The following is a 19,878-nucleotide window of genomic DNA, read 5'->3' on the forward strand; positions in this document are numbered from 1 at the left end:
CAAGATTACACAGAAAGTGAATACAAAACCAAGTATGCATGGTTCGTTGCGCTCTCGAGACTATGTTCTCTTGGTTATTACGGAGTAACCAAAGAAGTGTGCAAAATCACTGATGAAGAGCTCATTGCTTTAGACATGGGAATCCTTTTCATGCTCACCTGACAACTTAAACACAGAAAGCATCATATCATAGAGATTTTAAACACACAATAGGAGCGAAGTACCAGTCACTATATGAAAACTTTACCGAAAGAATTTTATGTTTCAACCAAGCCCAAGCGTTAACTTGAGCAAGACTAAAAATCTCTTCAGTGTCAACTTTCTTTTGCTTAAAGATCACCTCATTCCTATGTCTCCAAATTTTCCCAACTATAGCCAGCCACATTCCTTTCCACATTGTGTTTTGCCTAGTGTTCAAGCTACTCATATGAAAGTGTTGAAAGTGTATCCTAGCTTGGTTGTGATGCACTGAGCTCACCCCTATCCAGCTATCAAATATTTTCCACACCTTTTGAGACATTGAACAAGAGAAAAATAGGTGTGATGCACTCTCTTCACAATCTAGGCAAAACTCACACAAAGAGTGTTGTAATTGGACTCCCTTCACCGATAATTTATCCTTTGTCGGTAACTTATCCAAGAGTAGCCTCCACCCAAATAATTGTGCCTTCGAAATCACTCTTATACTCCATAACTCTGTGAACACCTTGTCGCTTTCCCCTTCGGAGCTACCTATCAACTTCATATATGCAGACCTTACAGTGTATGCTCCTTCTGCGGTTTCCTTCCAACTCCAAGTATCCAGATTCCCTTTCCTAAATGTACGACTATTAATTAGCTGATAGAGTTGTGCTTCCATAGCTTGCTCCCAAACACGTCTTTGTCTCCTCCATACCAATTCCCAAACACATGTGTTGTCGACCTAATGTCCTACTCTAGTTATGGGACTTTGTTTACTTTCTGAGATTAGATATAACCTATGGAACCTTGAGCTAAGTAGTGCATCCCCCACCCAAAGATCTTCCCAAAATAGTACTTTGTCCCCTTCTCCTATCACCCAATCTTTACAGTTTTCAAACCATGCTCCTTGTGTTGAGCTTCCACAAACCTTATGGATGTCTTTCCACCACCTTGAAGCAGACTTCGGGATGACAATTTCATTAAGGTTCCCCCATGACCCATATTTTGATTCTAGCACCTCTCTCCACAGGCCTTTGTCCTCCATGCCTAATCTCCACTTCCATTTTGCTAGAAGTGCTATATTGAAGTTCCTAATTTCTCTTATTCTCAAACCTCCTTCCTCCTTTGGTTTGCATATGTTTTCCCATTGAACCTAGGCTATTTTCCTATCCTCAATGCTCCAACCACATAGAAAGTTCCTTTGGATTTTCTTTAACTCATCACACACGCATTTAGGTGCTTTAAAGAAGGATAGATAGTACAACGGTAGTGCTGATATTATTGATTTGATAAGGCAAACCCGACCAGTCATAGACAAGAGTTTACCTTTCCAACTTGATAGCCTACTTTTGACTTTGCTGACAATTGTTTGCCAAAACTGTTTCTTCCTTGGGTCCCCCCCAATTGGCAAACCTAGGTACAAGAATGGGATTTTCATATGCTTACAGTTCAGAATGCTGGAGAGGTTGTTTAAATGAATGGCGTCTAAACCTAGCCCCCCAATACTAGTTTTGCAGAAGTTAACCCTAAGACCAGACGCCAATTTGAAACATCTTAAAATGGCTTTTATTACATAAGCGCTACGAGTAGTTCCATCAAAAATGAATAACGTGTCATCAGCGAACTGTAATAACCCCACTTTAGTCCCTTGAGTACCTACTAGAACTCCACAATACAGACCTTTCTTGACAGCTTGTCTTACCAGCCCTACTAAGCCCTCTGCTACAATGAGAAATAGGAATGGTGCCATAGGGTCTCCTTGTCTAAGACCCCTAGTTGGGACAAACTCTTTGGTAGGGTTTCCATTCACCAGCACTGACACTGAGGATGATTCCATACATTCCTTGATCCATCGAATCCACTTTTGGCAAAACCCGAGTCTAGCCATCATGTTGTATAAGAAGTCCCAGCTTACCGAATCATAAGCTTTTTCATAATCAACCTTGACTATAGCTAGTCTCTTTTTTTGGGTCCTGTATTCTTCCACCGTTTCATTGGCTACCAGTATACTATCCATAAGACCTCTTCCTTTAAGAAACACAGATTGAGAGTAGTCAATGATCTTAGGTAGTACCCTCTTCAGTCTGTTTGCAAGAATCTTTGATATTATCTTGTACACACATCCCACCAACGATATTGGCCTATAGTCATCCACTCCTAAGGGGATTTGTTTCTTGGGTACCAAAGCTATAAAGGAGGCATTACAACCTTTTGGTATTCTACCAGTACTGTGGAACCATTTTATCGCTTGACACACATCATTCTTCAAGGTAGCCCAATTTTGTTTTATGAAACAAAAATTAAATCCATCCGGACCAGGGCTTTTGTTACTCCCACATTGATTTATTGCCTCCACTATCTCGTGTTCCTCTATTTCCATTATCAAAGACCTATTATCATCTTCAGAAATGGTTGGGAACTCAATATGGTGAAGGCTTAGGTGTATGCTGTTAGGAGCTGTGAAACGAATTTCAAAGGCCGACCTTACCTCCTCTCGAATTTTGTTTGGATCCTCACACCACATGCCATTCACATCCACCCCTTTGAGTTCATTCTTAATTCTCCTCCATCTAATTTTAGAGTGGAAATACTTTGAATTTATGTCCCCTTGTTGCATCCATTTAATTCTTGCATTTTGATTCATTAGTGAGCTTTCCTTTTGTAATAGCATTTTTAGTTCGCACAACAGGTTCATTCTTCTGAGCTTTTCCACATCCTCTAAGCTACTTTCATCGTCCTTCTTGTCAAGGTCCCTTATTTCCATTATAAGGTTTTGTTTCTTAGTGCCAATTAGCCCAAAAACCTCCTTGTTCCAGGATTTTAAGTCGTACTTGAGCTTTTTTAGCTTCTTTTTTATAGTTGTCAATGGGTTCCCTTTCCCAATATACGACTCCCAGGACCGCTTGACCGCCAGTTTGAACGACGGATCAGAATTCCACATGTTTAGCGTTTTGAAAGGCTTAGGTACCCAGTCAATTGAAACAGGTTTTAAAAGTATAGTGCAGTGATCAGATACTTGTCTGCCTAGAATGTATTGTTTACTATCCGGTCAATAGTTGAGCTACTCTATTGAGATCATTATTCTGTCGATTCTGCTTTTAGTTGTTCCATTGTCCCTATACCATGTATACTTTTCCACTATTAGAGGTACATCGATCAGTTCTGAGGTATCTATAAAATTATTGAACCCTTCCACTTCTCTTATCGTTGTATAGCCTCTTGAGTTTAAACCTTTTTTTTTCACTACTTTTTCTCACTGCATTAAAGTCACCCAATATACACCATGACTTACACACGTTCGCTGCTTTTATTAAGGTTAGATCCTTCCACAATTCTTCTTTCTCAGTAATGACACTAGAAGAATACACGTTGAACACAACCACAAGGATTGGGTTTTCTTTAGTGTTTCTAAAAAAATCACCAAACACTCCTACATACAAATTTCCAATGACTTGTCTTGTACATTTGAACCTCTCTTTATGCCAAATTGTTAGAATTCCTTCTGAATTACCCTCCGTTTGTTTATGCAACCAGTCTATATTATTATCACCCCACAAGTTATAACAACTAACCTTTTGCAAGTCTTGTAACTTAGTCTCTTGGATGCATAACATATCAATTGCGTTGCTATCTATAAGTCCTTTTAGATATTTCCATTTGTGCCCCCTCCTAATCCTCTAATGTTTAAGCTAATAATTTTCATAGTTAACTAAATTTCCCCCTACTTTCCCTTTCGCCTGATTCTTATCTCTAGATTCCATATTCTCTAATTCCTTAATAATTTGTTCTTCCTCTCCTGAAAATGTTGCGCCTAATTCCTTTGCTAATTCCCACAACTTTACAGACTCCGAACCACTCGAAGCTTGTTGGTTAGACCAAAACAATTTATTGCAGTTTGGTATATTTTCATCAAAGAGTGAATTACATATAGATTGGACCACTGACCTGATTAATTTTCGCTTGTAAGCCTGCCTACCCTCCTTCGTTAAGCTGCTCGATTTTTGTTGTGCTTTTCCACTTGATTCTCCTATCCAGAATTGCCTTCTGACCAAGAATTCCAAAGGATCCAATTTTTCCTCATTAATGAGAATCATATGGTTGGTTGAAGATGTATTATAGCGCTCCAGGACATACGCTTGGTGAGAGGTGTCAACCGGTGTGCTCGTGTTTGATAGAATGTGGTGTTCACCTTTTGTAGGTTCCACAATTGCCAAGCTTCCAGAGGCCAATAAAAATTCTCCTGTTGTATCATCTGCTACCTCATTGGACCGACAACGGAGTGCACATTCTTCATTTGAGCTGCTGCTATTTACGACTGAAAGTGGGCTTGTTACGTTAGTTTGGCCCATTACGTCTATTTGAGCTTCATTTTCGCGGCATGGTTTTGTTGGAGTTAGTACTAGGTCAACGTGTGGGCCACCACTAGATAACTTTTCCAAGTTGCCATAATGCCCACCATGCAAAAGTGTAGCAGTGTTGTCATCAAAATGGAAGTCTTTGTTTGGCACAGATGGAGATGCTTCTGGCATTGATGCATAGTTTCTGTTTTTTGTTAAAAGAGCACAACGGTCATAAACGATCACATTACCGTTACCACTTTGCATCGCCGACTGCTTTTGGGGTCTCCCGTTGTCGTCGGTTGTCGGAGAAAGAACTGTACGCTCATCCAACACCGCGCATCGCATATTATTCAACTGGGAGTCATTATCGCTCCACTCTGTATCTGAGCTATGTTTCCCTTCTCCCGCATTGAAGAAGTTGCTCACAGAGGAAGAGTCAGTGTCTTTTGCACAGCAGCATAGTGGGTGTGTGTCTCCATTAAATTCCTCCTCCAATGCTACGTTGTATTCTTGGCCATTGATGCTCATGTTAACTACCATCCACGCTCTGCACCAGATGGGGACCTTTATCGTCAATCTAGCAAACTCTATGCATTCCCAAGCGTGTGTGCTTTCATCGATGGATACCAGGGATCCTATTGGTGCTACGATCTTTTTAAAACATTCCTCAGACCATAGATTAAGGGGTAAACCCCTACATCTTACCCAAACCAACTTGTTATGCATGGCTTGTGTAGAATTCCAAGGTGTGATCAAGTCAAAGTTCGTTTCCCACCACTCCTTGTTCTCCTCTATAAGCTTCACAACCTCCTCTCCAGAACTACCTTGCAGCAACAGTGTGTTATCCCCAAGGTATTTTGCTTTTAATCGGCCTTGACTGCTTGATTCCACTTCCTCACTAATTAGATCAACTCTCGCACAGTTGCTGACTCTGCCAATATAACTACCCTCCAGCCATTTAACATCCACCTCCTTAGCCTCAAAGCTTATTCCTTTCACTTGTTTGTTCTTCTGTGTAACTTCGTTTCCAGAACCTTTTGTAGCTTGAGCGTATGTTAAGTGTTTTTTAACCTCCCTCCATTCTGATCTAATTTTCACTGCCTTGTTAGCCACTGAAGATTTGGTTTGCTGTAGCCGAAGATTCACATCTTTCCTAGCATATCTTGGTATATTTACATGCAGTTTGGTAGAGCCAATGTAGATGGAGTCAAGGTCGTGTTGTAGTTTTTGAATTTCCTTAACATCATAGAAGCGAACGAACCCGTACCTGTGCCCCCACTTATCAAGCCTTCTTGGTATAAAAACTTCTGATACCCTTCCCCACCTCTGAAATACCCTCCACGTATCATTCTTACCGTAATTGATTGGAAAATGTGAGAAGAAGTAAGTAGTTATTTCTTCCTTGTTCATGCTATTTCTTGGATAATTCTTTTCCAAAGAGTTTTATGAAACGATTCGAATTTGTTTATGTAGATGACGACAACTCATGATCGGTGGCAAGTTTTTCGAGGTGAATTTATACGAAAGAAAGAGTAATAATGAAAAGAAATCTCTAGATTAAAATTAGACTATCCTATTTTTTTTTAAAGTGTAAAATAATATCTACAAAATAACTTATACTCTTAAATAATTTTATTTCTCTTTTTTCTTCTTTTTAAAATTCTTACACAAATTATGTGAAACAACATTAAGAAAAAGAACAAAATCTTATATAAAATATATCTAGCATGTCTGAAACAATATTAAAGAAAATGTTTATTTGTCAAAATTTGTCAGAAAAGCTTTGTTAAAATATCATCTCTCTAATACTAATATGTTTGGAATATCCACCTGTTAACTCAATGATGATATTTGACATATGATAACACTAACTCTCGAGTTAAATATTCATAAATAATTTCTTTTTCTGTCATGGGTATTCTAAGTTTTTTATAGCAACAGTAACTAAACTACAAGATTTTGACACAACCTGTTTTGATGACCCATTGTCCAAACCATTAATGAGCAATGCAGCATCCTTCATTGTACATAAGTAGTTGAGGTAACAGCTGCTGAATAATAAATAGTAGCCGAAGACATCATAGTATTACTATATAAAACTGAGAGTCAATCCATGAGGAAACAATTTCCTTAATAAACTATTTCTAAGTAAAACATTCTATTTTATATATATATATATATATATATATATATATATATATATATATATATATATATATATATATATATTAATTAGTATTACGTAAGATTCTAGAAAATAACGTTTTAAAAGTGACAATAATTTAAGAATAGTAAAACTCAATTATTTTAATATTAAATAGTTTTAGTATAAATAGAATTATTATAAACGAGTTTTATTATTTTTAAAACACATTATCTCTCTAGAAACCACTTTTCTAGAGTTCTCTGACTTTTCTCTAGAGGTTTTGTTTCTTTGGTCGTCTGATCGGAGAACCAAGACCGTAGGATTGATCCTCTTGGTGAGCTCTTCAAATTGGACCGATCAGTTTCTCCATTCGCGTAAGTTGAGCTTCCACTATCCTTTTAGTCTTTTTTTGTTGCATGCGAGCCCTCTTTCGCTTGCATGCGACGTTTTAATCATCAGTATGAGTCTTTGTTGATCAGTGATCATAACGGTATGTCCTAATCATTCTTGTAATGTTTCTATGTGTAGATAGAGCATCCTGTGGAGTTAGAGGCGTTGACGTTTTTAAGGCGTTGACGTCTATAAAAAATGTTTAAGCAGGATAACAGGTAAAGAAAGCTAGAACTCAAAGACTTAAAAATGATTTGCTTGATTTTTGCTGGAAATTGAGTGTTGAAATGTATTGGATTGGCGTTTGTGTGTTGTGGAGTTGATTGCATGTTTGTTTGGTAATGTTTTCTAGCTTTGCATGAGTGAGTGTAGGTGGGGATCTGTTGTGCTCGCCTAAGCGAGTGGTTTTTCGCCCAAACGAGAAGCTCTCGCCTAAGCGAGAATAGCAGAAGCTCGTCCCTACTCTCTGTCGCGAGTTGTCGCCTGAGCGAAGGCCTTCCGCTTGAGCGAGAGTGATCTCGCCTAAGCGAGATGGTTTAGCTTAAGCGAGGACTCGTGGATGCTCCAGTGCTCTTTGTTTTCAATCTCGCTCAGGCGAGAGAGCTTTTAGCTTGAGCGAGAGGCTCCTGTCGTCTGAGCGAGAGCTCTGCAGCTTGAGTGAGATTGACAGCAAATTGATTTTAAATTACTTGGTTGCTTCAATGATTGATTGATTAATTTACTCCTTAAAGAAGTTTGATATCATGTATGTTTTATGTGATGTAATGAGACTGAAATCGACGAGTTTGGTATGAAATGTTGTGTGAGCATGCGAAGTTGTGATGTTTAAGGAATTTCAAGGAGAAGTTCTATGTAGTGGTGTTTTAGTGTATGCAATGACATAAGGACTTGGTATTGGTTGGTCTCCTGAAACTCCAATAATCATTCACGCTCAGATAGAGCATAATGGATTATGTTGTGAGGAGTAGTAGGAGGTCCTAGTCTCTGGACTGGATCAAGTCCTAGGCACGAAGGGGATTTATCTTGTGAGAGGTTGGGTGATAACCCTTGAGGCCAAATGTAACATCCCGACCGGATATTATGGATTTAAATAAATAAAATAAAGAAATAAACAATCAACTTCATTTAATGAAAATCTTTTCCCAAAAATGCAGGAATTTAAACATTTACTTCCTCATAATCTATGTCAAAATCCATACTTATAAAAATTCACATAAATATCCATAAACGATAAGGTCTACAATTTTTATTCCAAAATCATAAAACATAAAACTCTAAATAGAAACTCCCATGCTAGCCCTACTCCGGCTCTATGCATCACCAGATCCACCTGCAACATCATCTACTCACGTGTACCGCGTACACGATCATCGCCAAACACAAGTAGATAAGGTGAGCTAACAGAATAAAACATATGCATACAAATCATATAATTTCAATCACACCAAAGGAACCCATATCCTTTGATTTCACACACATGGCCACCACCATCTCAATTGTGGTCTACGTCTTCTGATGAGTACCTCAAGGTGTCTTGCTGCCACACCTACCAGCCACAACTGGTAGAGCACGTGCGGGAAACCTTGTTACGGATCACACACCATAACGCCAGGTGGAGTTCCTATTACGAATGACATTCGTAACGTCCCAAGACTACCAAACTCGTCAACTTAATACTGAGGAAGGCGATCTAACTGGACTCATCCGTACACGCCACAACGTGCACACTCACACTGGCAACACTCGCCAACCCGAGCCATAACTCAAGAGTTCCTCGTGTTCATCCGTCATCCCGAGCCACAACTCATGAGATGTCATTTCGAGCCACAACTCAAGGAATGCAACGTGCTTAACCCCTATCCCGAGTCACAACTCAAAGGATACGTTCCAAGCCACAACTCAAGGAACACCAACAAGCCGACCTTTAAAGTATCACCAACCAAAACCTTGTAGATCACGCACTACCAAAACAAACAAAGCACTTTGCCTCACAGTATCGCCTGGCGCAACACACGAGTCGCCAGGCACAATGCGCTTCCAGTCCGCTAGCGGAGGACGCGTACCGCCAAGCGCCAGGCACCTCTACACTCATTGTTCCTGTAATTATTGCCTAGCAGGAATATCTCTGCTTCCAGGCGCCTTGCTTCACACCAACCCCCTAGAACAATGCCTATCGCCTGGCGGTATGAACCATGCCGCTAGGCGCCACACCAATGCATCAACTGTTCTGGTTTTTCTGCACTTCGTTAAATTACTAACTTTCAGTCACGTACTTGCACACCTCCAGAGTATCTATTACCACTCTATTCAGTACTCAATGGTCTATATATTGTATTCCTTGGCATACACATACCTTCTTACCTTTATTCACTTATATTCCATTGATTCAAGTCTTAGGTTCAACATTGCTAAATAAAAAATAACACTATTAGCTTCATGCCCTTACCCTCTATTAATTATCCAATTGTTAATTAAGTCTCCACCAAATTTTGTATGGCATAACCACCATAGCCTACTCATGTGTACCTCATCCTTCCAACTTGACAAATCCAATTACTCTTACAATCCCATATTTACTCTAGCAACGTCTTATTATGACTAATATTACCATATGTTATTGAACACTTATGTCTCACTCGAACTGCAATTCTTATTGCACTACCATGATAGTTCTCTTCCATTCAATTCCTAGAAGTTACACTTTTAACTCCAACATATCATCATCCATGCTTCTATTCCATTACTGCTTCCAATTCCCCAAGTAGCATGAACTTGATTCACTAAAAGTTCAGAACCATCAATAACTCTCACGACCACGTCAAGACTCAGGCCACTATGATGGCGCCTGTCGGCAAGCTCCATGTCGTCAAGCGGTGCATGCAGTTCTGGGCAAACTCCCAGAATTTCTGCACCTGCACTGCCCTCCTACATTTTTTCCTCTACCTATCTTCACTATTTCGTACATGAGCATGGTAACCGAGACCCAAATATTCAAACTCAACTATACCCAGCACAGTTCCAATACTAATTCACAATAATTGTACTCGAATCATAAAAATCCCTAAATGTTCAACCCTAAATGGTTGTTCATAGCAATTTTCTCAAATTTAACCTCCAACCACACGTAATTCGACCATGTAACACGTCAAATCATTCATAAATACTTAGGACTTCCTTTTTCCCCTATCAGAACTACCCCGGAACGTACAGTACATCAAAATCGAGTCAATTCGACTTGTGTTGCCTGGAGGTTGTTCATCACCGCCAGGCAGTTCATCAAGAAAAACCCATAATTGGGTTGTAGGCTTGTGTCGCCTAGCGGTATAGGGCTTCACCATCAGGCGATTCCTCGTAGGAACCTAGCAAAACACAAAAAATGGTATGTGTCGCCTGGCGGGGAGTTCATAGCCTGCCAGGCAGTTTCTGGAAATTTCTAGAAACACAAAATTTAAAAAATGCATAAGGGTTCATGCATAATCACAATATATTTATCATACAATTCATGCTTAAACCTAAATTTAACACGTAAAACTCCCCTAACATGGTTTCTTTTAGCTTAACTTGGAGACTTTGAGAGATCCTCTTTGATCACTAGGCCGCCTAGCACTCCCCTTCAATTTAGCTCCCAATTACACTCAATTCTCACCACATCCTCTGAATTCGTGCTTTTCTTCCTATGCAACAATGACAATACAAAAAACCTTTCTTCTCACCTAAATTGGTCTTTTAATGGTGCCTTAATTATAGGTTAATGTTCTAAAACGAAAATTGGCATTTAACTTAGCTTAATGGTCATTCAATACTTGTCTTATGATGGTTTTCCAGCCCTCCCTTGGCTGCTAGGGTTTTATGACTTTTGATATTCATGCCAAAAATAATTCTAGCAAAAAGATAGTTTAGTGTGGGTCTACCAAGGTTCAAACTCATAACCATGCCCATGTCAAATCAATGCATAATCATCATGATCCAGCACATTATTAAAATAATTATAAATTAAATAGCACATAATTAGCATACATAGGACTTGGGCCCAAGTCTTATCACACAATAAAGTATTTTCAACCATTTGAAGTAGTACTTTTCCACATGGTACATGTCAGAATTAAATGTCATAAAGGCTTCCACTACCCTCATTTATTAATTAATTAATTAATTTTTCACAGGTCTTAAACCAAACTCTGCAGAGTTGGGAACCACACACAAGTGCAAGCCACCGAGAGATCCGATGTCATTGGCATGTATCCGAATAATTGAGTTTAATGTCAAATGTATCTCTGTTTATATGTATGCCTATATGTGTTATGTTGGTAAACTGAGTTAAGTTTTCATATGAAATTTTCTTGTTTACATTAGCTTACCCTTGCTTTCTGTGTTTCTGTCTTATGTTGTATGTTTTTCTTTTGCGATGATCACTTTTTCGGTGGGGTGGGAGCAGACGTGGTTACAGTGTCAGAGATACTTCTGGAGGATGACGAGCCATTGTTTTAGGTTGAGAAGGAGGCTTTTCAGTGAGAGCTTTAGTAGTGGTCAATTTAAGTATAGAGTTTATTAGTTTAGTTTAAGTGTATAAGTGATATATTTTTATAGTCATATCTTTTGTAAGACTGATTATTGTATTAATATATTGTGTACACTAAATTATCTATTTTGGAACTATGATAAAACTCTCTATTTTTATTAGTTTTAAGCTGCTAACAATCGGATGTTACACATTCTATGTTAGAAAATAAAATAAACAAATAAACATCGTAAGTTATTGATTACATGAATATTTATTAAGTAGATGTCTATCACTTCTCATAATAAATTTCTTATAGTCTCAACACTACAGGTTACACAACATTACTCTTCTGCATTTATTTGATCGTTGTCTCGGGAATCTCAAATCTCTAGGCGACAAGAAATAGTGCAATTGTTCTAGTTTCTTCAACTTTGCTCAGTGGCCAAACAAGAACATGATCTCCTTCTCTATGAAAAAGTTTGGCTCGAACGAACATCTCAAAGAGTGATAGATACCTTGATTTTGTTCCTCCTCCTCTTGCTTCTTAGTAACCGAGTTTTCTCATCCCACAACTTCAGTTTTCCATGGTTACTTGCTTTCATATGTGAATCCTAATTCACCTTCACTTGGATCGTCATTCTCAACACCAAGTGATACGAACATGTCTGAAGTGTTTATCTTTCCATAAATGTAATTTTACACTACCCATTTTACTTCTTTTCTATTTATTGCTTGCCAAATTTATAGACGGTCAAATTAGAAGATCAAAAAGTAATATTTCATTATACGAACAACATGTTTCCAATATCTGTTCAAACAGCAAAATCTTACATACATCTTTCCAATATCTGTTCCAATGGAAGTTTTGGTGCTTGCACGTCTAAAGAACAAGAAAGCAGTTATTTATATGCCATATGAACAGGTTATATTAGAAAAGAAGAAAGGTCTTTATGATGGGTTGCCACACTTAATCAATGTATCAAGAGAGAAGAGACCACACTACCATCACAATTACAAAGTCGGAGCTATGAATGTGTTGGTAAGTTTTGATTCTCATTTTTTTTAATTCAACCATAAGTTATTAATTTGAATTAATAACTTATATGTGCAGGCAAGAGTGTCTGGATCGATGAGCAATGCTCTTTATGTTGAACTAGACTGTGACATGTCGTGAACAATCCTAAATTTGTTCTACATGCTCTGAGCATTTTGATGGATTCACAAGAAGGGGTTGCTTTCGTTCAATGTTTCCAACAATTCTACGATGGAATAAAAGATGACCCTTTTGGAAATCAGTGGGTGGTTGCATTCCAGGTGCTTTTCAGCTTTAAATGAACTTCTAAGTTTACTCTTCACTTGTGAAATTTATGAACTAAGGAACTTTGTAATCTAACATTTTTTTGTTTTTGTCTTACGCCGTACATGATTCGGGGCATGACTGGACTTCAAGGACTTTCTATGAAGGAACTGATTCGGGGCATAACTGGACTTCAAGGACTTTCTATGGAGGAACAAACCGTTCATTTAGAAGAAACACTGTTTACGGTCTTTATCCTCCTGAAATCGAAACTGGGATAAAAGGTCTTATCCAAATTCACACAATTTCTTATTTTTAAATGGAAAATAATTTTTTGATAAAGTTTACAAAATTTTCACAAACAGAATTAAATAAATAATTTTTTTATTTTTTAATCAAAATAAAAAAATAAAATATTTTTTTTTTTTTACCATATTAATACGTTTGTCAAAATTTGTCAATTTTTTTGTTTTGTTAAACTATCATATTTCGTAGGGGAATTCATTTGTACTGCATATATGATAGTGTGCTACTGGACATATATTTGAAAGGGTTGTTTAGCAGAGGAAAATACGGGATTCCCTTATCACCATTTTCATGTCATCATTTATCTTTGTGCATTTTTGTACAAGTAATATTACCAGTTGATGACAACTAGAACTTTGTCTTGGCATCACTGAATAAGTCTATCAAAGGTTGTCTACTTTCTACTAAGTGTGCATTATTTGATGGCGAATCTTGTACTTTGACTTATTATTTGGTACAAAAGTCATTTGGTGTTGATTGCTTAATGACAACCAGAAACCTTTATTCCCTTGTACAATGTTTATCTCCGTCATCCATATAACGACATGTCGTCAACTTAATTACTTAATTCAGATTTAAGTATCATCAAGTTGATATATATAATGCTAAGATTTTCTTTAATCATTAATTATTTAGGTCTTTTGGTCAACATTATGTCAGTCATGATTTTCTTTACACTAATTAAGATTATTTTCAGTTATTTTTCAACAACAGTAATTAAATTTTTGTCGAAGTTATTTTTACAGTCAAACTATTATTTGATTTTTAGATAATATAATTTAACATTTTTCATTATTCATTAATTTTATATAAAGGAGGATTGACTGTCATGATTATCTTTCACCACTATTGATAAAGTTATTTTTTAGTATATAACATCTTTCGATTTAAAGTATGCAATATATTTTTTTAACAAAATTTATAGACATTTTTTCACTAGACATCCCTAAGGTTATATGATAAAAAGTTTATAACTTAACACAAATTAAATTATATTTTAAATAAAATATTAAAAAACTCAATAATTTAAAATAAAAATAAATTTCACATATAATTGCATAGAAAATTTGTAAAACTTCCTAAGATCGATAAAAGATATTGAAGTAATTATTTCAATTTTTTATTTATAATTTTTTCACTAAAAATTCCAATCTTACAAACAGGTCTTTGAATAAAAAATTTTGATATTATATAACCTTTGTAAAATATTTCCTATTAATGTATAATTTTCTCCTAAAGTATAAAATATTTATCACTTTCCACATTTAAAGGCAAAAGGCGGAGAAGAAGAGGGCGCCGCCATGTGAAAAATTCTCTTATATTCCTAAAGAAACCCTAAACCATCGTACCTTTGAATTTCGAACCAAAATGAAATTTTCAGTGACGCCAAAACTCGAAATTTTCAGACACACCGATTCATTTTCGATTTCATTTTCGAACCTTCCTTGCATTGTCTACCCATTATACATAAACATGTCAACAATCTTTCTTCTTCACCCAAAACTCCAATCTCATCTTCTTCCATCTGTCTGTTCTCTCCCTCTCTTCCAAATTCACGCCTCAGAAGGAACAAGATGGAGACTCGTGCCGCTTCAAAGAGAAAGGCAAACAGTATAGTCTTGGTCCAAAAACAACACCCCAAAAGGCATAGGGTTTCCTTCGCTCAAAATCCTCCCAAAGAGAAATTGCAAGATGCCAAGAAGCCATCTCCCACAACCACCCACTCTTCTTCCCCCCATATAGGTGAATCTCTTGTTTCCGATGTCTACGAGTATCTTCATGAGATGGAGATGCAGAAAAAGAGAAGACCAATTGTTGACTACATTGAGAAAGTTCAGAAACTGTTTACGCCAACCATGAGAGGAATCTTGGTGGATTGGTTAGTAGAAGTGGGTGAGGAGTACAAGCTTCTCCCGGACACTCTTCATCTCTCTGTTTCATACATTGATAGGTTTTTGTCTGTTAATCCTGTCACTAAATCCAGACTTCAGTTGCTGGGTGTTTCCTCCATGCTCATTGCATCCAAGTACGAGGAAATCGATCCACCCTGTGTGGACGACTTTTGCAGTATCACCGATCACACATATGACAAGGAAGAGGTAGTTAAGATGGAAGCTGACATATTACAGTCACTCAAGTTTGAAATGGGAAATCCTACTGTGAACACCTTTCTCAGGCGGTTTGTTGATGTTGCTTCTGATCATGAGATGACTCCAAATTCACAGATTGAATTTTTGAGTCAGTATCTTGCTGAGTTAAGTTTGCTGGATTATGATTGTTTAAGATTTTTGCCTTCTGTTGTGGCAGCATCAGCTGTATTTCTTTCCAGATTTATTATCTCGCCTGAAGTACATCCATGGAGTCATTCTTTGAGTGAATGCTCAGGTTACAAACCAGCTGAATTGAAAGAATGTGTCAAAACCTTGCATGACCTGTACTTGTTACGAAAAGCAGCATCCTTCGAAGCTGTCCGGGATAAGTACAAGCAGCAAAAGTTCAAATGCGTTGCAAACCTGTCTTCCCCTCCTTATGTACCAAATTCTTACTTTGAAGACTTCTAAAGATGCATAGAACTCAATTAACTTATTAGATTGTACAGTTTCTTGTCATCATTGAGGCTTTGAAGGAAACACAGCACGCAATTTTGATGGTTACTGCTGAACAATTGTGATAGTCTTTCAATAGCATGTACTAGGAAAATTATGGTGTAGGATGAGGTCAAAATTGTATAATTCATTGCTTAGAAATTTATACGAACAAAGTTACCTTGTGAAAAATCGTCTTTGGCATCATTGATCCAAGTGATGGTTGCAATCTTGGGAGACTTTGTGCTTCAACCAATAAAGAATGGGGCTTTTACTTTGTTTTTAGACAGCAAACCAGGGGTGTTGATCTTGGGATCTAAGGATGTTGTCATCAATAAATTTTAATTTTTTTTATCATTTGTCAAGCTGTGGTCATGGCGGGAAGGAACTTTAGATGCAGAGAAAGTAGGGAATTAAACATTACAGTTTTTGTTCAGAATTGAAAATGTCCTATTCTGTAGGAATATTTATTTATCTTTGTTTTCATCATTCTCTTTTGTTACCATTAACATTTATTTTAAACCTAAAGAACTGCGATTTTATATAAAATGCAAAGTGTAAAGGTGGTTCTTGATAAAAATTATGGTTATAAGTTATAGTTTTTATGGTTCATAAATAGATTTATTTCATAAAAAAAAATCGCAAGAATATATATTACAAAATTTACAAAAAACTTATTTTCATATATTTACGAAAAAACGTTAATCTCTACTTGCTTCTATTAGTTTAGTGTAGAAATAAAAAGGAAGAAACAAATTTGAAAATAATGATACATAATTTTTTTTAATAAATATGAAAAAAAAAATATAACGTATAAACTTGTCACTCAAATATTACAAATATAAAAACTTCATGCGGAAAACTTATATTACATTATATTATATCAATCACTTAAATAATATCTTATTAACATTTTTATAAATAAACTAAAAATACTAATAATAAATAAAATATATGGTGAATCTACAAAGTCTCCAAAACTCTACAATTAAATTTTTCACTTTCAAATAATAATCTAACTCTTGCCAAAATATTATAAAAAATAAGGATATTTGCTTTCTAGTTTTCGTTAGGTTTTTTTAATTTGGTTATATTTTTAATTTTTTTAATTTAGTTTTAATATTCGTCAATTTTATTTAATTTGTCCTTTTCGCTAACACTGTTAAAATAGTTAACGGATAGTGAACAGTAATTATCACGTGTCATTTTGTGATTTTTTTTTTTTTTTTGATTTTTTGAAATTCAGATTCAAATATTTGAATCATGATTTAAATCCAAATCCAATATTTGGATCAAGTTCAAAATCCAAAATCCATTTTTTATAACAGAAATTTAAATTGAATTTTCTAAGACTTGTGTCCTTAGGTTCGACACCATCAAATTTGAGAGATTTTTTGTCGGGGCTAACTCGATCGAATTTCAGCATGGAACAAACTCAACTAACTTTTGGTTGTGCCAGACTTAGCCAAATTTTGATCGGGACCGACCGAATTTTGGTTGAGGCCGACTTCAACCGAATTTTGGTTGGGGTCGACTCGGGCAAATTCAAACGAATTTTGGTCAGGGCCGACTCGGTCAAGTATGTACAAATTTCGGTTACGACCGACTCGGTAAAATTTAGCAGCATATGAAAAAATTTCGGCTGGAACAACATGGCCGAATATGACCAAATTTGGGTTAGGGTCGACACAACAAAATGTCTGTTAGGATCGACTTGACTAGATTCGGTCAAATTTCGGTCGACGTTGATTTTGCCTAATATGGCCACATTTGGGTAAGGACCTGCTCAGCCAAATTTCGGACGGTGTTGAATCGACTAAATTCTGCAAACTTTTGGTCAAAGATGACTCGATTGAATACTACCAAATTTTGGTTGCGGTTGGCTCCACCAAAATGACAAAATTTAGTCTGAGATCGACTCGGCTAAATATGACCAAAGTTGGACTAAGGCAAACTCGACGAAATTTCGGTCGAGATTGACTCGCCTGAATTTCGTTCAAGGCCAACTCGATTGAATTTGGCCGAATTTTGGTCGGGGCCAACTCGGTTGAATATGGCTAAATTTCGATCGCGACCAACTAGTCCGAATACAGCCAAATTTCGATAACGACCGACTATTCCGAATATGGCCAAATTTTGTCTGGGGTTGTCTCAGCCAAATACGACCAAATCTGGGCCAAGGCTGATTCGATCTAATTTCGACCAGGGCTGACTAAACTGAATTCGACCAAATTTTGACCAGAGCCGGCTAGGCTGAATACGACCAAATTTTGGTCGTGGTCGTCTCACCTTAATACGGCAAAATTTCGTCTGAGGCTGACTTAGCCCAATGCGGCAAATTTGGTCCAGGGCCGAGTGGACAAAATTTCGATCAGGGCCAACTTAACTGTATTCGGTTGAATACCGTCAAATTTTGTATAAGGTCACACTGGCTCAATAAAATTTGGACTAGTCCATCTTGACATCTAGCTTAACCCAACTAAAAGTTTAAATTGAATTTTTTGGATTTTCCATATTTGAAAATATAGATTTAGAGAATGAATATCTAATTCACAAAATATATAAAAGTATATCAGATTGAAATCCAGATCCAATAAAATAAATTTCAAATTGATTGAATTTTTATTGAAATAAATCTTAATTGGATCGAATCAGATAAAATAATTAAATTTTTTGTCCACCCGTAATAAAAAGGTACAAAACAGAAACAAAAATATACTTTTTATAGACTATAGTAAACCATTTCTTACGAGAGTGAAGTTTTGTTAATTAGGTTTGACAATTTTGGAAACTAGTTGGGGTGGTTGTATTGTAGGGATCAATGGCCGAATGTATAAAGTTGATTATATATATATATATATATCCATTAACTTTAAGTGAATTTTGGAATCAGTGTATTTTGAAACTTTTAATCAATTTAATCTTTCATTTTACAAAATACATAGATTTAGTACTTTTAATCAAATTTTGTTAGGTTTATTTTATGTTTCGTACGCATTTCAGGATTGTATTTGAGTTGTTTATATTATTTGACACATTTTTGTTATAATGTTAAGTTAAATACTATTATGAAACACGTTTGAAATGTCAAATAAACATAACAAAATTTGATTAAAATGACTAAAAATTCACGTATTTCGAAATATGAATGACTAAATTGGTCAAAAATTTCGAAATAGACTAATTTCAAGATTTACTGAAAGTTAAGGAACCAAAAACATATTTAACTATATATATATATATATATATATATATATATTAATAGTGCTAAGATTTATTTTAAGTCAATGTCGATTGTAGTTATTTTTTAGTTTTTTTAACGGCAGTTATTAATTTTTTGTCGAAGTTATTGTCAGGGAGGACTCAAGAGTTTTGGAGGTCTAAAGCAAACTTACAAAATGAGATCTTTTATTTTATTTTTTTTTTTGCAAAATTATTTATTAAATTGTCATAATTAATTTTATTTTAATTTTTTTTAAAGGATAATAGGATTAATTTTTTTAATATTTCTTGGGACATGGTTTATCTTAAATAAATTTTTATTATCTTTAACTTTGAGAAACTCCTTCCGGCTGAAGCAACTGATATTGAACTTGTTAACATTATCCTAATCACTAATTACTTCTCTTTCTCTATTGTTGTTTTCACCTATATCTATATTGTTATTATCTTGTTCATTCAAATAACACTCACATGTATTTTCTAATTCATTTTTTCTTATCTATTTTTATAAAGTTATTCATAGTTCCTTTTTGTTATGCAATTAATGCCTAAATTCTTATCCTTTTTTGGATCTTTGAATAGCCTGATTCAAATTTTTTAGTTGATATATCTATATATTTTTATATGAAATAATAATATATAAAATACTACTAAAGATATGTATATAAAATGATTGATTTAGAATAATAAAACCTGATTTTGGTTGTCAAGGAAGTAAAACTGATAGTAGACTTGCAGTATCTTAAAGTCTCAAACCTCTCACTCCCTCTCAACTATTTCACAAACCTCCAAAGTTTATTTTAAGATTAATCATTAATAAAAATAATTCAATTTTTTTTTGTTTTTCGATAACAAGTGGGCAAGATATACAAAAAAAAAAAACTCTTAAAACTCATAAATCGAAAAGTACC

The 19,878-nt window shown here is 35.8% G+C and overlaps 1 protein-coding gene and 1 pseudogene across 1 annotated transcript; one reads left to right on the plus strand and one right to left on the minus strand.

Annotated features, from left to right (window-relative positions):
* Positions 1–3,869: 3,869 nt before the first annotated feature.
* On the minus strand, positions 3,870–5,930 carry LOC146886512 (uncharacterized). The gene has a single exon (XM_085673480.1). The coding sequence runs from the start codon at positions 5,928–5,930 to the stop codon at positions 3,870–3,872; it is 2,061 nt and encodes a 686-aa protein (XP_085529606.1).
* An 8,515-nt stretch (positions 5,931–14,445) lies between these two features.
* LOC114185966 (putative cyclin-A3-1 pseudogene) lies at positions 14,446–16,149 on the plus strand (annotated as a pseudogene).
* The last annotated feature ends 3,729 nt before the right edge of the window (positions 16,150–19,878 follow it).

Source organism: Vigna unguiculata, chromosome 5 (assembly GCF_037176805.1).
Source record: "Vigna unguiculata cultivar grain cowpea cultivar isolate G323 ecotype 2 chromosome 5, ASM3717680v1, whole genome shotgun sequence".
NCBI classification, from domain to species: Eukaryota; Viridiplantae; Streptophyta; class Magnoliopsida; order Fabales; family Fabaceae; genus Vigna; species Vigna unguiculata.

Excerpts from the sequence above, each read along its gene's own strand:
- LOC146886512 (XM_085673480.1), bottom strand. The coding sequence starts at position 5,930 with ATGAACAAGGAAGAAATAACTACTTACTTCTTCTCACATTTTCCAATC.